The 19,001-nt window shown below is 45.1% G+C and overlaps 1 protein-coding gene across 1 annotated transcript in view; it reads right to left on the bottom strand.

Annotated features, from left to right (window-relative positions):
* Window positions 1-19,001, bottom strand: part of GMPS (guanine monophosphate synthase) — a 62,628-nt gene that overhangs the window by 10,916 nt on the left and 32,711 nt on the right. The window contains exons 6-12 of the mRNA XM_020988910.2: window positions 14,849-15,042; window positions 13,559-13,724; window positions 11,468-11,619; window positions 9,689-9,862; window positions 4,364-4,469; window positions 1,848-1,963; window positions 421-546 (exon numbers count right to left, since the gene is read on the bottom strand). Coding sequence (XP_020844569.1) covers window positions 421-546; window positions 1,848-1,963; window positions 4,364-4,469; window positions 9,689-9,862; window positions 11,468-11,619; window positions 13,559-13,724; window positions 14,849-15,042 — 1,034 coding nt within the window. The remainder of the gene's footprint in view (window positions 1-420; window positions 547-1,847; window positions 1,964-4,363; window positions 4,470-9,688; window positions 9,863-11,467; window positions 11,620-13,558; window positions 13,725-14,848; window positions 15,043-19,001) is intronic.

Raw genomic sequence — 19,001 nt, 5'->3', positions numbered from 1 at the left:
ATGAGTAAATAAACAAATGTGTGTATGTGTGTGTGTATATGTGTATATTTTTTAAACGCTATCACAAGAAATCTCCTCCCTTCATTTTCAAAAAAAAGGCCTAGCACACCATTCACCTGGGATCAAACCGGAGACGAGTCTCTGACTCAACGTGCAAAAGATCTGCCCTCCCACCTTGGACTCTCAAGATGACCCAAGGCCAAGGCCATCTCAACCCAAGCACTTATTTTCTTCCTAAATGTCTTCCAGCAGTTCCAAACGCGGCGTCTACATTTGCTCCAGACACCTTATCAGAGTTCCCACTTTTCTTGGCTCTCACCACATCTAGCAAACTCACGAACATCCAAGTCTGGAAGAAGCAGCCGCAAGGCGAGGGCACGCTGGGCAAGGCATGCAGGGCACGTGCCTGAGAACACTCACCTGCACTCCCACAGTTTTAATTGGCAGCAGGAAGGCGCTCAGCGAGTGTAGGCTGGTAATCTGCATGAGCTTCTCCTGGTCTTCCTCTGTCGTACAAGCTTTGACTCTCTGCAACAGCGTGTGGGGCTGAGCACAATGGAGAAAGACAAAAGACCTGAGTTGAGGCCCAGCAGTTTTCTTGAAATGAAGAGTTCACAATTTGCGATTAAAGAACTATGTATATCATTTGTCCTTCCAAGCCAAATGGATTCCACAGATCTAACTGCCATAGATTTATTTCTAGCTGTAATTTACCTAATCAATAAGCATTTATCAACACCATGCCATTGGTGCCAGGTGCTAAGCATGGAGCTGATGCCACCGCTCCGCCTAGTTAGGAATAAACTGCTAGAAGGTCAGCTTGTTAGGAAGGCCCTGGTCCCGAGGGCTGGGGGAGAGAGCAGGCAGGGCCAGGCCCCGGCAATGCCTCCCCAGAGCTGGATGATGGAGGGGCCTGCAGGCCCAGCAGGGAGGTGGCCACGTGGCCTGAGGTGGCTGTACGAGGAGGGCGAGTCCAGAAAGAGAGTGCCAAGGAATCAGAAAGAAAACCCTCTCCTGAGTCTGGGAGTCTGTGCTGACCGCTTCCTTTTTACTACACTCCACAAACACCAAAGTCACAGGGAAGTCTGTCTTCATAATGAAATCACCCTTTGCTTCAGCATTGGATGGTTCCCACAGGAAGGACTGCAGGATCCAAGAGCTGAGAAAGCCTCAACTTGTACACACAGAGGAGGATTTCTCCATTGGGCATGAGGCAGTGAAAGCCCCACATTTCCCATTCTGAAAAATCGCCTTTTGGACTAAGAATGTTTGCAGATCAATATGAATTTAAATTCATGACAAATTATAAATTCAATGATAAAGAAACATGATTGATCATAACATTTCAGAGTGGAAAAAGGCCCAAGAGATGTTAGTGTAGGCCCTTGTTTCATCAAAGGAAATGAGCCATTCCTGTGGAGGGAGATGCAGGGACTTGAAGGTGTCGATGGCAGACCCAGAGCCAGGGCCCCCTGCATCAGCCCCTGCCCCCGAAGCCACATCAATCAGCTGGTACTGCCCCAGGGCCTCCTACTCCTGATGAAGAGCCATGGGAAACCTTCGGAAGCCACTGGCACATATTTTAGCACTCCAACTCCCTGAACACAGATTTTCCTATCTACATTCAATGCTGTTTTCCAAAGCAAACTCTTTTTTTCAATCAGTTAAAAGATATGTCTCAGAACACTTAAAAGTATTGCAAATTCTAAATTAATGGCATACAAATTTTTAAGTGATTTTAAGTCTAATTAAAAAAGATCAAACCAAGAATTTTTTTTATCTATTTTAATCACTAGTTTCTCCCCTTGAAATACTAACATGTATAAATTGTGCACAAATATTATTACCTTTTTAACACTTGCAGAAAAATCAGCTACTATTTTCAAAATGTTGTTGGTTTCAGGAAAGTCTTTACATATATAAGGCTCTTCAGCACATATTACTCTTATTGCCAGACCTGGACCTAAAGAACAGGGTAAAAGTAACAATTCAAGTATCAATCAATCAGTAAACAAACAAATACCCAACATCAGTATCCAAGCAGCTGCTTATGCCTCAGCTTTATCGTCAGCTCATTCAAAACTGGGTGGTATAAAAGAGGACAAGTTACAAATCTCTGGATTTTAAACACTGTTCTAAAGGCACACTCATTCACTTTAATCACATAATTCAATCTGCCAACTGTGAGAGCAGATTTAGGGGGAAGAATGCTCCCTTGGTACAGACGCTTCAAATGATGATATTTTTTGGAAGGAGATGAAGACAATGCAAAATCAGGAAATCAGGGACATCGCACTTCTGGCCACTCGGGAATGTGCATCTAAAGTGGCACCTGAATTGGGGCAGCTAGGTGGCGCAGCGGATAGAGCACCGGCCCTGAAGTCAGGAGGGCCTGAGTTCAAATCCGGCCTCAGACCAAACACTTGACACTTACTAGCTGTGTGACCCTGGACAAGTCACTTAACCCCAACTGCCTTATAAAAAAAAATTAAAAATTAAAAAAAATAAAATGGCACCTGAAAAACCCTGCCTCAGGCCCGTCACAATACAGCCAGGCCTTCATGCACTTTGGTAAAGTGAAGGATCCACTACAGAATCATTTACAGTTCTTCTGGCCATTTCTCCTACAGTGGGAAGAGGGCAGATTTGTGGTGCGAGGAGGACCTGCACCACTCTGGACATATCATGGAACACCTGCAGGCCTCAGTTTCCTCATCTGTGAAATGACAGGGTTGCACTAGATCATGTCTGAGGTCTCTTCAAGTGCTCCAATGAACCACAATGGTCCTTCTCCAACTACAAAGAGATTCTCCAACCAGATCAAATTTGTAAGCGTCATGACAGAGAAATGCACTGACGAGCTTCGGCTGGATCAGGAAGGTCAACTAGAGTAAACCTCAAGGCGGATGGCACAGTAGTAACACCCTGGCACATTTATCGATTTCTTGAAGCTTTACAAAAAGCTTTTTCTTAGAGCAGAGCTGTGAGGTCGAGTCACAGAAGTCAGCGTTGGAAGGAAATGTTGGCCACTGTAGGATTGTCACGGGATTGTGGAATTGCACAGAATAAGAGCTAACAGGGCCTCGGGGTCCATCCAGTTCCTCTGCCCCACCTTGGAGAAAATGAGGAAAATGAGGTGCACCAGGTCACAGACATAGCAGGTGCAGGATTCAAGCTCAGCATCCTTTCCAGTGGGCTGCTTGGGGCTGGAAGAAGCGTCTGAGCCAAGCCCCAAGTGCCCGGGCCTCCTCTCGCTCAGTTCCAGGTACTTCCAGAAGCCTTACTCGGGTGTAAAGGGGTTCTACTGTTTTCCCAGAACCACATTAGAAGCACATTCATTCACAAATGTCAAACAACAGCTGAGCTATCCCTATGGGCATGACTTAGCAATACCTCCCCCTTCCTCAAAGTATTATGGCTGGAGGCAGGGCTAGGATTCAAACCCAGGTGCTCTATTATATTGGAAAACAGGGCTATTTGTACTATAACTGCAACACAAGTGTTATTATTCCATTTTACAAATAGGGAAACTGAGGCTGACTGAGGTCACACACAGCAAGTAAGCAGGAGATCTAGAATTCAAAAGTCAGTCTCTCAACTCCGAAGGCCTTTCCAGGATAAGCTACTATTGGTATATTAAGAAAGCATTTTTACGGAAAGCACTTTTTTTTTAAGGGTGTAGACATCGACACTAAGATTCAAGCATCTACATTAAAACGACATTTCCATCAGGTCACCTGCCTAAGACATTGGTTATTCTTCAGAGCAAATACGGAATGGAGCTGCTTTCTCCTGGAAACAAACAAGTAGACGAGAAATCCATGCTTTACCCTAAACCTAACACACAGATATTGGGGTGGATAAGCCTAGGGATGGTCACAGAGTCACAGAAATGGGTTAGCAGCTCACCACAAAACGGAGGTAACCACCAAGGACCCCAGTCTGCTCAGGACTAAAATGAGAATAATGTGCTATCAACCTCACAGGGCATCGTAGGGAAAGAGGTTTGCAAACCGGAAAGCCCTATAAGATTCAAGTTGCTCTACACACTTTCCAATTCAGTGATAAAGATCTTCATGGTCTATACAATTAGTGCACAAAAAGAAAACAATGAAATATTTTATCCACAGCTGTGCTTGGGCTGCTTAGACAGGGGAGCTCCATTTCCTTGAGCTGCACATGAACTGGGCCCAGCCAGGCTCTAGGCCACAGGCACAGGGGCCCTGACCCTCCACTTCCACCCCTCATTTGCACTGAAGGGTTGGGCCAACAGACAAATGACTCCTTGTCCTTCTGTGCCTGGATTGTTACGGGACACAAACATCTCACAACAGATTGTGCCAGACCCAAATACATTCTTTACCTGGGAATGGATGTCTAGAGACCAGCTCTTCTGGGAGGCCGAGTTCTCTGCCTAAAATTCTCACTTCATCTTTATGGAAGTCTTTCAGAGGTTCTATTACTTTTCCCTAAAAAGAAAACACAGTTGTTCAACATAACACATATCTGCTGGGGCTGCAGAATGCAGAAAGAGCCTGGTGCGCCTGACTCCAAAAACCATAGTTGGTAACATAAGCCGGTCAACAAAGATGTGCCCTAAGGTAGGTCAGAGGGGTCTATTCCCCATCTATGTCTGCTTACAGGGAAAAGTTTTGGGTTTTCTGGGTTCTTATTGTTTTTAGAGGGAAAAAAAATGTTCCGAAGTACCTGCTCAGTATGGGCATGACAAATATTTCCTTGAAAGCCAGCTCCTTCTGAAGCTGCTTCTCCAAACACTGCACTATTCGAGGCACTGGGGAAGATTCAAAGCTGATCAATACATGCCCTCATGAAACTTAATTTGAGCAGAGGGAATACAAGCCACACTCATGACATACTGTATAATAACAGAACGGCAGAGTCCAACAGGAGAGTGTAACCCGGGCTCATAATCCCAAGTGCTTTATACTTTACAAAATACATCATGTACATTACCACACTTGATCCTCATAAGCCAGTGAGGCGGGTACCATTATTATCACCATTTTACAGAAGAAAACTGAGAGGGGCCCAGTGACATGTGCAGGGTAACACAGAGACTATGGGCCCAAGGTTGGGGTCTGCCCAATCCCAATGCCACCCTAACTTCTAAGGGAAATGGATGAAGTAGGAGGAAGTAAAACCACACCCCAAAAGGAAGAACAGTATCAGGGAAGGTGTGGAAGGAAGTTTTTGGATGCAGGGGACAGGGAGGGAGCAGCAGCACTGGTGCCCCAGAGACACAGACCTGGAGGTGGGAAACAACAGCAGGGTCTGGTGGGAGCCAAGTCTACATGAAGGGGGGCAATGGGAAGATCAGGTCAATATCAAGGGAAAGAGTGGCCTTTATGCCAAGGAAATAAGAGCCAGTGAAGCGACCAGAGCAGGATGCTCATTGGGAGATCTGTGCAAAAAAGGTCTTCTTTCATCTTTGGGGGGGAGGAAAGTAGGAAGGAGACTGTATTAATATGATTAATGAAATTAATTACCAGTAAGGAAACCTCACCCCCCCCCAATGCAGATCAGCAACTACTGTGCCACCTCCAGCCTTGGAGCCGCCTACCACCCTGAGAGGTTAAGCAACTTGGCCAGGGTAGCAGAGGCAGCATGGAGGAGAGGCAGGCTGAGGAATTCCTGATTCGGAAGCCAGCTCTCTAACCCCTGTACACTGGATGTGACAGTGCAAGGTGGCAGGGAGAAAACTGCCTTTTTAAAACACAGCTGACAATACTTTTGTGTTCATTTTAAAAGTTTATTTTCATGATACATGCTAACAACTTAGCAACTTTCCAACATATTCAGTGTAAAACATCAGGCTTGACAGATCACAGAAATGTACTTCAGTATGTTCCATCTCTCTGTGAAAATCCAAAAGGTTCTATTTAAAAACAAACCCAATACAAGGGTGTGGTAAAAGTGTTACTACGGTATAGTAATGTAAACTGAAGTTAAAGCAGGTCTTTTTTCCCTAGCGGTGGTGAAGAATTAAGGGACGAGACAGCTTAGGTGGCGTACTGGATAGAGCACCAGCCTTGGAGGCAGGAGGACCTGAGTTCAAATTCAGCCTCAGGCACTTGACACTAGCTGTGTGACCCTGTGCAAGTCACTTAACTCCAATTGCTTGAGCAAAAAAAAAAAATTTAAGGGGACATTTTTTAATGTCTCACTGATTTATTTCATATTTTGAAAACAAGACTAACTTATCATGGTATGTAAAACTGCATCAGGCAAAAGACTGGAACAAAGAGAGAAAAAAAACAGCCTCTGACCTCCAGAGACGCAGAGCTCAACTCTAGCATGTTAAAAACAGCTGACCAATAGTAAAGGTTTGGCAGTTCAGGTCAAGTATTAAGCCTCCTATCTCTCAGCTCTGGGCATTTTCTCTGACTTATCCCCCATGCCTGCAAGGCTCTCCCTCCAGATCTCTGCCTCTCGGCCTCCCTGACTTCCTTCAGGTCTCAGCTAAAATCTCATCAATCCTATCTTCTACAAAAAGCCTTTTCCAATCCTTTTAATTATGTGGGACTTAATCCTGTATTTAGCTTGCTTTCCATGTTTGTTTTCTTGTTGACTCCCCCATTAGATTGAGGACAGTGACTGTTTTTTGCCTCTTCCTATATCCCCAGCACTCAGCATAGTGCCTGGCACATAGTAGATGCTTAATAAATCTTTAATGACTAAGGTGATATCTTCTCAATCTGTTTTTCAGGTCAGTTTTTGCTATGAGATGACTCATATCTTCTATTTTTTCACTGTTTTTATTTTTAATATATTTTAATGTCTTATGGAGTCAGTCATTAGATTAATTCTAATTTCCAGGGAGTTATTTTCTTGGGTAAGGTTTTGCATTTTTTCTAAACTTTTTTTTCTTAAAATGACAAGTAGTAGGTATCTAAAACCAAGAGCCATTTACATTTACATTTAACTGGGATAAACTAAAGGTCTTTGAAAAAAAAATCCAGGGCACAGATGTCCATTATCACCATTACTATTCAATATAGTGCTAAAAAAAATCTACCTGCAGAAATAAGACATTAGAAAGAATTTGAAGGAATAAGTACAGACCAAGAAGAAACAAAATTATCAATTTTTGGAGATGACATGATGGGTTACTCTGAGAACCCTAGAAAGTCAACTATAAAACTAAAACAATAACGTCACCAAAACTGCAAGACACCTGCACAAATCATCAGCCCGTGTACAGACTGCCAAGAAAAATGTGAAAGAGAATTTCCATTTAAAATAGCTACACACAGGATAAGCTACTTGGGAGTCTATCTGCCAAGACATACACAAGAACTAGATGAAAACAATTACAAAATACTCTCTACATAAATCAAGATAAACATAAATAACTACAGAAGTATGAATTGCTCTTGGGTGGGCCAAGTCAATATAATAAAAAAGGGTGACACTGCCTAAATTCACTTATTCAGTACCATCCCAACCAAATTGCCAAAGGACTACTTTACAGAGCTAAAATAAATAAATAAAATCCAACAGGAGAAACAAAAGGTCAAGAATATCAAGAGAATCAATTTTTAAAAAAGTGAGAAGAAAGAGTAGTAGTGCCAGCTCTCAAATTATACTGCAAAGCCATAATCATTGAAACAATGTGGTACTGTGTAAGAAATAGAAAGGTTAATCACAGGAGACTAGGTACAGAATACACGTAAGCAAGTGAGCACATCAAACTAGCATTGAGAAACCCAAAGATCATAGCTACTGGGGAAAGAACTCACTACTCAATAAAAACTGCTGAGAAAGCTGTAAAACTGGGTAAACAGGCAGAAAATAGGCACAGACCAACATCTCGCAGAGCACAGCAAGCTCCAAATAAGCGCATAATTTAGACATAGAGGTTAACATCATAAATAAATTAGACAGGCAAGATGGCACAGTCATAGCAAGCTTCCCCTCTGCATCAATTATTCAAGGCAGATCTAGGAAACACACTAGACCAAATTCTGACGGGGAAAATCCAAGAAAAAAGTCAATGAGTTGTTTTTCTAGCTGAGGTCAACATAGGGTGAGAAACTTAAAGGTCCACAAACACTGGGGATGGGGACTGGCCAGAAGCACACCAGCTCCCAGGGAGAGGGTGCGCACCAGGACAAGAGGAGATCCCAAATCAATACCAGGCACTGTGTGCAGGAACAGATGCCCACCGGCAGATTTGGTGTGCACTCCCTGGTTCTGAGTCACAAATTCAAAAGATACCGAGGAGACGTGCAACCATAGGAGTGTTCCCAGGTAGGAAGGTCCTGGACAGTGTATCAAGAAAGAAGTAAATCCAGCCAAATTTATAAGAATTTGAGTCATTCCCCAACTGGCAAATACAAGAATAGGCAGTTTTCAGAGGAAGAAATATAGGCTATCAATACCCACATGAAAAGGTGCTCTAAATCATTAATAATTAGAGAAATGAAAAATTAAAACAACTCTAATTAAAACAACTTCTACCCAAGAGATTGGCAAAGTTGACAAAACAGGAAAATGACAAATGCTAGAGGGGCTATGGGAAAACAGGTATACTAAAGCATTGTTGGTGGATCTGTAAACCAGTTCAACCATTCAGGAAAGCAATTTCAAACTAGGCCAAAAAGCTACTAGACTGTGCATACCCTTTAATCCAGTGGTAACACTAGGTCTATACTCAAAAGAGAGCAAAGAAAGGAGGAAAGTACCCATATCTACACAAAAATTCTACATACATATAAAAACATTTCTCATATGTTAAAAAACATTTGGCAGCTCTTCCTGTGGTAGCAAAGAATTGGAAAATGAGAGGATACCCATTAATTTCGGAATGGCTGAACAAGCTGTGGTATATGAATATGACGAAATACTCCTGTGCTAGAAGAAAAGATGAAGGAGATGCTTTGAGAGAACCCTGGAAAGACTTGTATGAACTGATGTGAACTGCAGTGAGCAGAACCAGGAGAACAACTTAGACAAAACAATACTGTAAAGAGGAACAACTTTGAAAGACTTAAGAACTCCGATTAACAAAACGATCAACCATGACTCCAAAGGATTCATGATAAAGCATGCTCTCACCTCCAGACAGAAAGGATTAATGAACTCAAGGGTGCTCACTGAAGCATTTTTTGGGACAAAGCAAATATGGGAATTTGCTTTGCTTCATTATACATTATCTGTAAAGGGTTCTGTTTTTCTTACTTCCTCAATGAGTGGGGGAGGGGAAAAGAACATGGAACTGAAAATAAAATTAAACTGAATCTTAAAAAAGACAAACTTTTTTTTTTGCAACCAAAGTAGTCTTTTCATTAGCAAATGTTGCCAGAAATAATAGGATCCTATATTAGAACTGAAAGGGATCCAGAAATGACCCTAGGCTCATGGAGGTCAAAGCTACTTAAAGTCACACAATTACCACACTAAGAGGCAGAGCTGAGGCCTGGGCCTGGACCTGGGCCTTCGGCCTCTCAGTCCAGGGCTCTTTCTCCCCACTGTGGCGCCTGGTATTTGACAGCCTGGCATCTCCCAGGCGAAGCTGGCGCTGCTGACCCCCTCATGAGCAGGGCATACCCCTGAGCTTTTCCCAGGGTGGGGATAAATTTGTACCAATGCACTCGAGTTCCCTGGTGTGACCCCCTTCTGAACAAAAGCACTGCGCATGACTGCCTCACTGGTCTCGTCTGCTTACCTCCTCTCTCAGTTTTCTGATGAGTTCTGTATCGTTATGATGTGTTTTGATGACCTCAGCTTTGCCGCTTGCAACAAGGGATGCGCTTTCAATGAGATCGGGCCTTAGTGTTCCCTGGGCAAGGAAAACCTCCTCTGGTTTCAGGTTCATCTCTCCAATGACTTCATTGGCAATCTGCAACCACGAGAACAGACACAAGGCTCAAGCACATGGAGATCCGTCTGCTGCAGAGTCAGCCCAATGTACACGAGCAGCATAACGCTAGGCCCATCCGTCCTGTCAGGCCAGAAAACAGAAGCATTCTTCTTCCCTACTAAAGTCTCACTGATCCCACTCATTCTTCCCACTACCACACCATGAAACTGACGCCCACTGACAAATGCTTCAGCAAGCAAGATGCCTCTTCCTCCTCCAGCAGCACCTGCACCTCAGGCAGGAAAGCAGGACGTATGAACAGGAGGTGGGCTGCTCCTCCAGCCTTCTAGGCACACTGTTTAGCAGGAGCTCCCTCGCTGCCACCGAAGGAAGAGCTACCTACTAATTCAGAGGTAAAACTGAAAAGTGCTCAGGACGGTGTCTGGCACATAGCAGGCACTCAATAAATGTTTGCTGACTGATTGACTGACTGAAGCCTGGGCAAAGGAGGCAGCTCTCACCTTGAAAGGCTGAGCCTTTTTACAAACCGGTCAGCTTTTCTATCCCTTATCGAAGCAGCCGGCGAGGAAGGGCCCTGCGAGCAGCAGCCACGGCCTAAGAGCTGCCTCTTTCTTTCCTCTCTTATAACCTTGGAGCAGTCCGGTCTGACTGCTGACAGGCTTGGCTCGGGGCTGCTCAGCCTCTCTCACAGCATCAGACTGAGCACTCCTACAATATTCACCTCTCCCTCTCTTGTTCTCAGAGGCAGCTCTCTGAACTCAACAGGTGCTTTTCTTACAAAGCCTTTATATTCTCAACCAAGGAGAAAAAATACACCAGAATGAACTGATGGCATCAGAGCCCACTGGTCAGGCAAGCAGAACACGGTTTTCAAGCGTGACTAGTAAGCCTCGGGGATACGAGTGCAAGTCTTCCTTTTCAGAGGGGGAAAGAAACTCAACTAACCACATCATGAATTCCCAAGACCACCTGTCATGAAGCAAAGCATTAATATCCAAAAATTATGGAGACTGGCTTTGAACTCTATTCGTTTTTCTTAGATTTATCATTCCAGTCACAACTTCTGTGGGCTAATACTCAATTCAGTAAGCAGGTATGAAGGATTAGGGGGTTCCATCAGGACTTACTTGAAAAATCCAGCAACTTCTAACTTCACAACAATGACAGAAAATAAAACAGTTGTGTATTAAGAAGCACTTTCCCAGGGCTGTGTTAGAAAAACTTGATGATGAAATTTCACTCATACTGTGATTGAGTGCTAAATACTCAGAATCCTAGATTCAGAGAGTGAGTGCAACAATCACAGTCACATGCCCTCACTTTACAGATGAGCAAACTGAGGCCCAGCCAACTAGCGACTCGCCTCTCGGAGAATCCCAGAATCTAAGAGCTGAAAGGGTCCTGAGAGACACCAAGTCCATCCCCCACCCGGAGGTCCTCCCCACAGTCCCCGAGGGCTGTCCAACCCTCACAGCAGAGCAGCTCACTTCTGGACAACGGTGCCTCTTAACAGGTGTGTGATATCTCTAAAGTAGCGTCGGCGCCACCAACAAGCACTACAGAATGTCATTCTCAAGTAGAATTCGTGCACAACCGCCATGTTGGACATAACTAGGAAAGTACCTTCACAAAGGTGTCTCCAATGATCTTTCTTTTTTCCTCAGGACTTGTGGTCATGTTCAACGTTTTGCTGATCCTTTTTCGGGGAGTCCTGTCTTCCTCAGATATTGGTAAAGTTGTCGTGCCGTTGTAGAAAGAATGAGCGGCATTGACCACTGTGGGACAAACACGGGCATTTTTAAAAGAACTATCAAAGCCTGAATAAGCCATCCTCCCAAACTCTCAGGGTCTTTCACATTTTCCAGAATGGCTGGTATTCCCTTAAAGCAATTCATGAGTCACATCTGTTCTTGAGAACAAAGGACGGTGAGATTTTCTGTAAGGATTCCATGGCATCCCCCTTAGCCCAGCCCCAGAAAAGCAAGGTTCCACCTCGTCTCTCTGCCTAGAATCCAGTCCTTGGCACAGCCAGAACTACAGAGAGGACCAGGGATCCAAGGCAGTCCTGAGTGGCGGGGTGCCCAGAGAACATCACCCACCAATCCATGGCACTCCTCGTCCAGGTCATCCACTTAGACCTGAAATACTGGTCTTCATGAACCGACCCTTGATTCTCACAGAGAACCAATTGAGGAGGGCTGAAAGGGCTGCCCTGCCAGGCTCAGAGACCAGCAGCACACGTGCAGGCACAGAGAAAGTGGAAAGACGGTGGCACCGAGCCAAGGTTATGGCACCGAGCCAAGGTTATGGTGGGCCCGGGCCCCACTCCTATCACAAATTTTCATCCGTCCCGTATTCTGCAGACTTCTTGCCTCTCCTCATACAGGACACTGTACCTCCCACTTCCCTCTTTGTAAGGGCTTAAACCTCATGCTCAACATGAACTTCTCCTTCACTCTCTCCTCTCACAAGCCCTCCTTTCCTTGATTGACTGACTCATGGCTCCCCCCCACCCACTGCTAGTATCACCCTAAGAACCACGGAACCTTTCCGCTGGACTTGCAGCTGAAAACTTCCCTGTGTGTTATCTCCCCCAGCGGAGGGCAGAGCCTGTCTTGCTTTGCATTCATTCATTCATTCATTCATTCATTCATTCATTCATTCATTCCTACAGCACTTTAAGGTCTGAAAGAGGCTTTATATAGATATTACCTCCTTTGATCCTCCCCGTCACAACAGCCCTTCACTTACACAGGCTCACGGCACCCGTGAGAGAACGCCAAGCTCAACCTGCAGCACTGGTGTTGCCAGCACCAAGCATCACCACTGGCCCACAACTGGAGCTTCCTAAGAACTTACGCCCATTTCCCATCTGCTCACACTGGGCAACCGTCCACCCATCCCAGCTGACTGAAGAGCAAATACAGCTTGTCATTAACTATTGACTTTAACTAACTAAATGAAAAGCCAAGGGTCTCTCTACCACAGCCCCATAAATATCTAAGGATTGCAATCTATCTCTAACAAAGACAGAAAGGACAGGCTGGCCTGCCTTTATTCTACCACCATCCTTGGGTTCTCCTGTCCTAATATGGTACCAGTAAGAAAGATGGAAAACAACATAAGAGAAATTACAGAATTACAAATGAGGAGGATAAACAAGAAGGCAAAAGAAATGTGATGCCATTAAATTCAAACTGGGTAAACACAAATTTGTTGGCTTAATAATAATTCTTGCACAACTAATGTTTTTGAAGACTATCCCCAGGGTTGATGTTAAAAGATGAGCTCGAAGATCATTATCAAGAACATAGTAATCTCCTATATCTAAGTAATTATGAGTTTTAAGAAGATCCTAAAACGAATCAATCAATGAACACGTATTGAGGGCCTACTATGCTGAGGTACTGTGCTAAGGCCAGGGGACACAAAAAGAGGCAAAAGACAGTCCCTGCCCTCAAGGAGCTCACAATCTCACGGGGGAGCAATAAGCAAACAACGATATACAAACAAGCTTCTACAAGATAAACAAGAAATAATTAACAAAGAGAAGGCACTCAATGAAAAGAGGCTCGGAAAGGGTTCCAGCAAAAGACAGTACTTTTACTGGGACTTAAAGGAAGCCAGGGAAAGGATGACTTTGTTTAATAAGGCAGACACGATATACGCTAAAGGGGACCCGCCTCTGCCTGAACGCGCGCTGGTTAGCCATACCTTTGACCTGAATCCCAAGTTTTTTGAGGGCTTCTTCCACAGACTGGCTCTCCCTCTTCCTCATAAAGCCATTATCTATATGCACAGCAATGACTTGATCTTGATCCAAAGCCCGATTCAACAGAGCTGTACAAACTGTTGAGTCGACGCCACCACTGAGTAAGACCTGAAGAGGAAGGACACGAGAGTGGGAAAAATGGACCTGCCTCAACAATGTATGAAGAGGGGCTGAAAACTAGCACCGCACCAAGGCAAACTGCACTTGCCTCAAAGCATTTCTTAATCCCTCACTCTTCACCATAACCAGTAACTAGCTTTAGGCGGCCCAATGAGAACACTCTGAAACAACTCCATGGAGAAGTGTTATCAAGGATCTGCTCCTGTAGACCGGCAGTCTCCAAAGGTAGAGCCCGGGCTCCCAGCTACACGGATATATGATCGACCAGGGGATGGGAAGCAGGGTCCCATCTCACCCAGAGGAATCTGGAATCCTCTTCAACATAACTATCCCCAGCCTTCAGTCCTGCCCTAGCCCACCTGGTCCACCGATGACTTCCCACATGCGATTCAGGTACCAGCAGCAGCTGGAGAGGCTCCTTGGCCCTCCTTCACTGCCCATGAGGCTCAACACCCCAAGGCAGAAAGAAGTCAGTGGATGAGCTGTTTCCCCCACCCACTTTCCATCTTTTAGTGGGGAACTCTGAGTAGCACTCTCCCTTTTCCTCAAACCCATCATTCCCAAACTTCCCTCTTCCTATCAAGGGTACCACCATCCGTCCAGTGGCCTTGGTTTGCTGCTTCTTTTTGCCTCAGTCCACGTCTCCACTGGATTACCATCACACCATCTCTCTCACGCAGACGCTGCCCCAGGCCTCTCACCTACTGCAGCTGAGTCTCCCTGCCACCCCACCCATCCTCCACAGCTGCCCAAATGAGCTGATTTCCCTGGCCCAGGTCTGACCCCATCATTTGTTTATCCCATAAACTCCACTGATTCCCTACTGCCTTTAGGCTCAAATAGCACTGTATTTTTATCTTATCTTTTAAAAATTTCCATTTTTTCTGTAAATTGTACAACCTACATAATTAGAGTAGTCATATGCGGATTAAGTAAATACACAAATTTAGAAGGCGTGTATTCAAAATTTTTTACTGATAAAAAGTACAAGATGAAAAAAGTTTGGAACAACAAAGATTAAGTAAGGATAACTGTCTCACTTGCAAATAATGAATTTTATAGAATCTGATGAGAAAGAGAAGAATATCAGCCCCATCTCGTAAGGTGCTCACCAGAACCTTGGACGTCCCCACTCGCTCTTTGATCTCTCGAAGGCACTCAAGTTCTCGGTTCTGCACAGTGAAGGTCCCACTGCAGCCAGCAATATCATACAGAAAATTCTTCAGGATCACCTTCCCGTTTTCCGTAAGGCCAACCTCAGGGTGGAACTGTACTCCATACAATTTTTTAGATTCATTTGCTATACCTTCATAGAAACAATATTACAAGCTATTAAAAAATTACCCATCTTTGAAAACACTGGGTTTTTTTCCTTGTAATTCCTTTCTAAATTTGAGGACAAGTAGAGCACGGTGGATGGTATGGAAAATATACAAATCAAAATGCCACAGTAACGAGTCTTTGTTAGAGTGACTCAACCAGGTCCAACTACCATTCAAGTGCCTTCTACAGCTCAGGTGCTGGGCCTTGGGGGCAGAGGGTTTATCGAGAATAGGTAACACGGAAAAAATCAAGTGACATCTGCTGGGGAAGAGAACACTCAGAAGTGGTCAGTCAGTCAGCATTGCACCAAGTGCTAGGGAGACAAAGAAAGGCCCAAACAGGCCTTTCCAGAGAGAAAGCACGCAGATTAGAGAGGATAAGAAAGGCTTCCGGCACAAGCTAGGTCTGTAACTGAGGTTCTGAGGAAGCCAGGGAAGCCAGGGGGCAGAGATGGGAGGGGCAGAGATGGGAGGGACAGAGCACCAGGCATCAGAGGCAATCAGAAACAAGGCCAGGAGACGGGACAAGGGAGCGTCTTACGCGAGAAACAATAAGGAGACTAGAATCACTGGACGGCAGGGTATCTGCAGGGGACTGGAGCTCCAAATAGAAAACTGTAAACGCAGGAAGGGCTTCGGACCACGAGAGGACTTTTGTCTGACCCTGTAACAGGGAACCTTACTGGAGTTCACTAAGTCAGGGAGGGACACGATCAGACCAGCACTTTAGGAAGAACAACGTGGCCACTTAGTGGAGGACAGAAGTGGGAGAGACTCCAGGCAGGCAGGACCTTGCCCCCCACCCAGCTACTGCAACAGTGCAGGCAAGAGGGGATGAGGGCCTGCACCTGGGGGGGACCAGAGAGGGGAAATGGGAGAGGAGTGTCAGGGGAGAGAAAAGGGCATATATTCGGTGAAAACAAGACTTGACCACTACCTGGATACAGGGGGGATGGCTAAGAGTAAGAAGTCAATGGTGACACCTGGTTTGTGAGCCTGGGTGACTGGGAGTCTGGGATGCCCTGAGAGAGCAGAGGGTTGTCAGGTAAGATCATGAGTTCAGTTTTGGACACGACGTCCAGTTAGAGATGTCTGAAAGGCAGCTGTAAGATGTAAGACCACAGACTTACAGAGATGTAAGACCAGGGGTGGGCAGAGAGGCTAGGGCTGGACAAGAAGAATCTTCAGAGAAGATCACTGAAACCACAGAAGCTGACAAGTTGACTGAGTCAAACAGGACAGAGGGGAAAGAGAAAAGGAGAGGGCCTAGGGCAGAGCCTGGGGGACACCTGCACTAAGGAGGCATGATCTGGATGAAAAGCAAACTAAGGAGACAGAGAAGGAGCAGTCAGAGTCAGGAGAACCAGGAGAGAGCAGTGCAAGGTTCATTAGAGACATCACCAGAGGGAAGGCTTCCTGTAAGAGAAGGCCTGAAATGAGCTCTGAAGGAAGCTCGGGATTCTCCAAGGCAGGGATGAAAAGACAGGAAGGTGAGAGACAGAGCAATGACTAGGCCAGTTTGTCCCGAAGTCCAAGTGTGCAGAGAAGCCTGAAAAGACATCGAGTGCGGGACGTTTGACCACTCCCCACGACGGCACCGTTAGAGCTGTTCCTTCCCATTTTGCTGTGGGTACAGCAAGCTTCCCTCCCAGTCCTCTGCAGGGACAAGAGCAGAGCGCCCAGGCTGCTCACACCATCAAGGACCTTCGGGGTGCAAAGGTCAGCTTGGGGTCACAGAAGCCAACTCAGTGACACACACATTACAGCACGAAGCTACAAGTCAGGGGATTTTACACTGGGAGCTACAAGAGGAATGAGAGGTCAAGCCCACACCCTTTAAGGAAGGGAGGGAGCCTGCCCAGATGCCCTAGGGTCAGGTAACTGAGAGCATGAGGTGCCTCTCTCTTTTAAAGTAGTGTTTAACTGATGCAACACTGAAAATGAGCAACAGAATCCAACACCGTGAAACCCTCTATACGGCAGCACGGCATGGTCGCGCAGGGCGCAGCAAGCCTGGAGCCGGCCTCAGGGGACTGAATCTCAGGCAGCTGTGGAGGTTTCCAGACTCCTCAATCCACCAACGCCAAAGACAACTTAGAAGGTCAGTGGGAAGAGTCTGTTTCTGTCGGAAGAAGGCGGGGCCTCAGCTCCATTCCCCAAGAGCATGGCCCTGGGCAGAGCAGCTACTTCCAGCCCACAGACTGAGGGGGAATCCAATGGCTGATCAGAGAGGGATTGCAGGGATCTCTTTGCCAGTGCTGAGGCAGGAATCTCTTGCTTTGCCCATGTGTGGATCTGGGTCACAGTTCTGGGCGGCGGTGCTGGGCTGAGGAGGAGCGCTGGCATGGTAGAGCTGGAGTGGCTGTGGAGAGGAACCCCTCCTCACAGTTATGGGACAGAAAGGAATACTTGTGGTCACAGGCCAGGAAAGGAGGAAACACCCGGCCCCTTATCATACCACCTTGGAAGAACTGAAAATTTACAGGTCCGTACAAGTGTCTCTGAAAACAGCTACACAAACCCCTGAAGCCTGGGACAGTACACTCTCCACATTGGAAGCAGACTCTTACCTTAACAAAGAGTTTAAAACTCAAGTAATTGGCTGGGATCATGAGCAAGCAGAGCAAAAAGAGTTAGACCATAGAATCTTACTTTGGTGAAAAAGAAGATCAGAATATACAACCAGAAGAAGACAACAAAGTCAAAGCTCCTACATCCAAAGCCTCCAAGAAAAATATCAATCAGTCGCAGGCCTTGGAAGAGCTCAAAAGGGACCTTGAGAAGAAAGTAAGGGAAGTAGAGGAAAAACTGAGAGCAATGCAAGAAAATCACGAAAATCAAGTCAACAGCTTGCTAAAGGAGACCCAAAAAAATACTGAAGAAAATAACACCTTAAAAAATAGCCTAACCCAAATAGCAAAAGAGGTCCAAAAAGCCAATGAGGAGAAAAATGCCCTGAAAAGAAAAACTGGCCACATGGAAAAGGAAGTCCAAAAGATTACTGAAGAAAATACTTCCTTAAAAATTAGAATAGAGCAATTGGAAGACAGTGACTTTATGAGAAATCAGACACAGTAAACAAATCCAAAAGAATGAAAAATTAGAAAACAATGTGAAATATCTCATTGGAAAAACAACTGACCTGGAAAATAGATCCAGGAAGAGAATTTAAAAATTATTGGACTATCTGAAAGCCATGATCAAAAAAAGAGCCTAGACATCATCTTTCAAGAAATTATCAAGGAAAACTGCCCTGATATATTAGAACCAGAGGGCAAAACAGAAATTGAAAGAATCCATAGATCTCCTCCTGAAAGAGATCGCCAAAGGAAAACTCCTAGGAATATTATAGCCAAATTCCAGAGTTCCCAGGTCAAGGAGAAAATATTACAAGCTGCCAGAAGGAAATAGTTCCAGTACTGTGGATAACACAAGATTTAGCAGCTTCTACATTAAAGAACCGCAGAGCATGGAATAAAATATTCCGGAGGACAAAGGAGATAGGATTACAACCAAGAATCACCTACCCAGCAAAACCGAGTATAATCCTTCAGGGGAAAAAATGGTCGTTCAGTGAAATAGAGGACTTTCAAGCATTCCTGATGAAAAGAGAAGAGCCGAATAGAAAATCTGACTTTCAAATACAGGACTCCAGTGGAACATGAAGAGGTAAACAGGAAAGAGAAATCATAAGAGATTTATTAAGATTGAACTGTTTACATTCCTGCATGGAAAGATGATATTTGTAACTCATGAGAACTTTGTCAGTATTAGGGTAGTTGAAGGAAAAAAATTATATGTATGTATATATAGATAGAGGGCACAGGGTGAGTTAAAGATTAAGGGGTCATATCTGGAGAATAAAATTGAGGGATGAGAGAGGATGATACTCGGAGAAGAAAGGGAGAGGTAGAACGGGGTAAATTATCTCACAGAAAGAAAA

This window comes from Phascolarctos cinereus, unplaced genomic scaffold (genome assembly GCF_003287225.1).
Source record: "Phascolarctos cinereus isolate Bilbo 61053 unplaced genomic scaffold, phaCin_HiC Scaffold_7;HRSCAF=346, whole genome shotgun sequence".
NCBI lineage: Eukaryota > Metazoa > Chordata > Mammalia > Diprotodontia > Phascolarctidae > Phascolarctos > Phascolarctos cinereus.
Note: the sequence above shows the minus strand (reverse complement) of the source record. Positions and strands in the feature narration are given on the sequence as shown.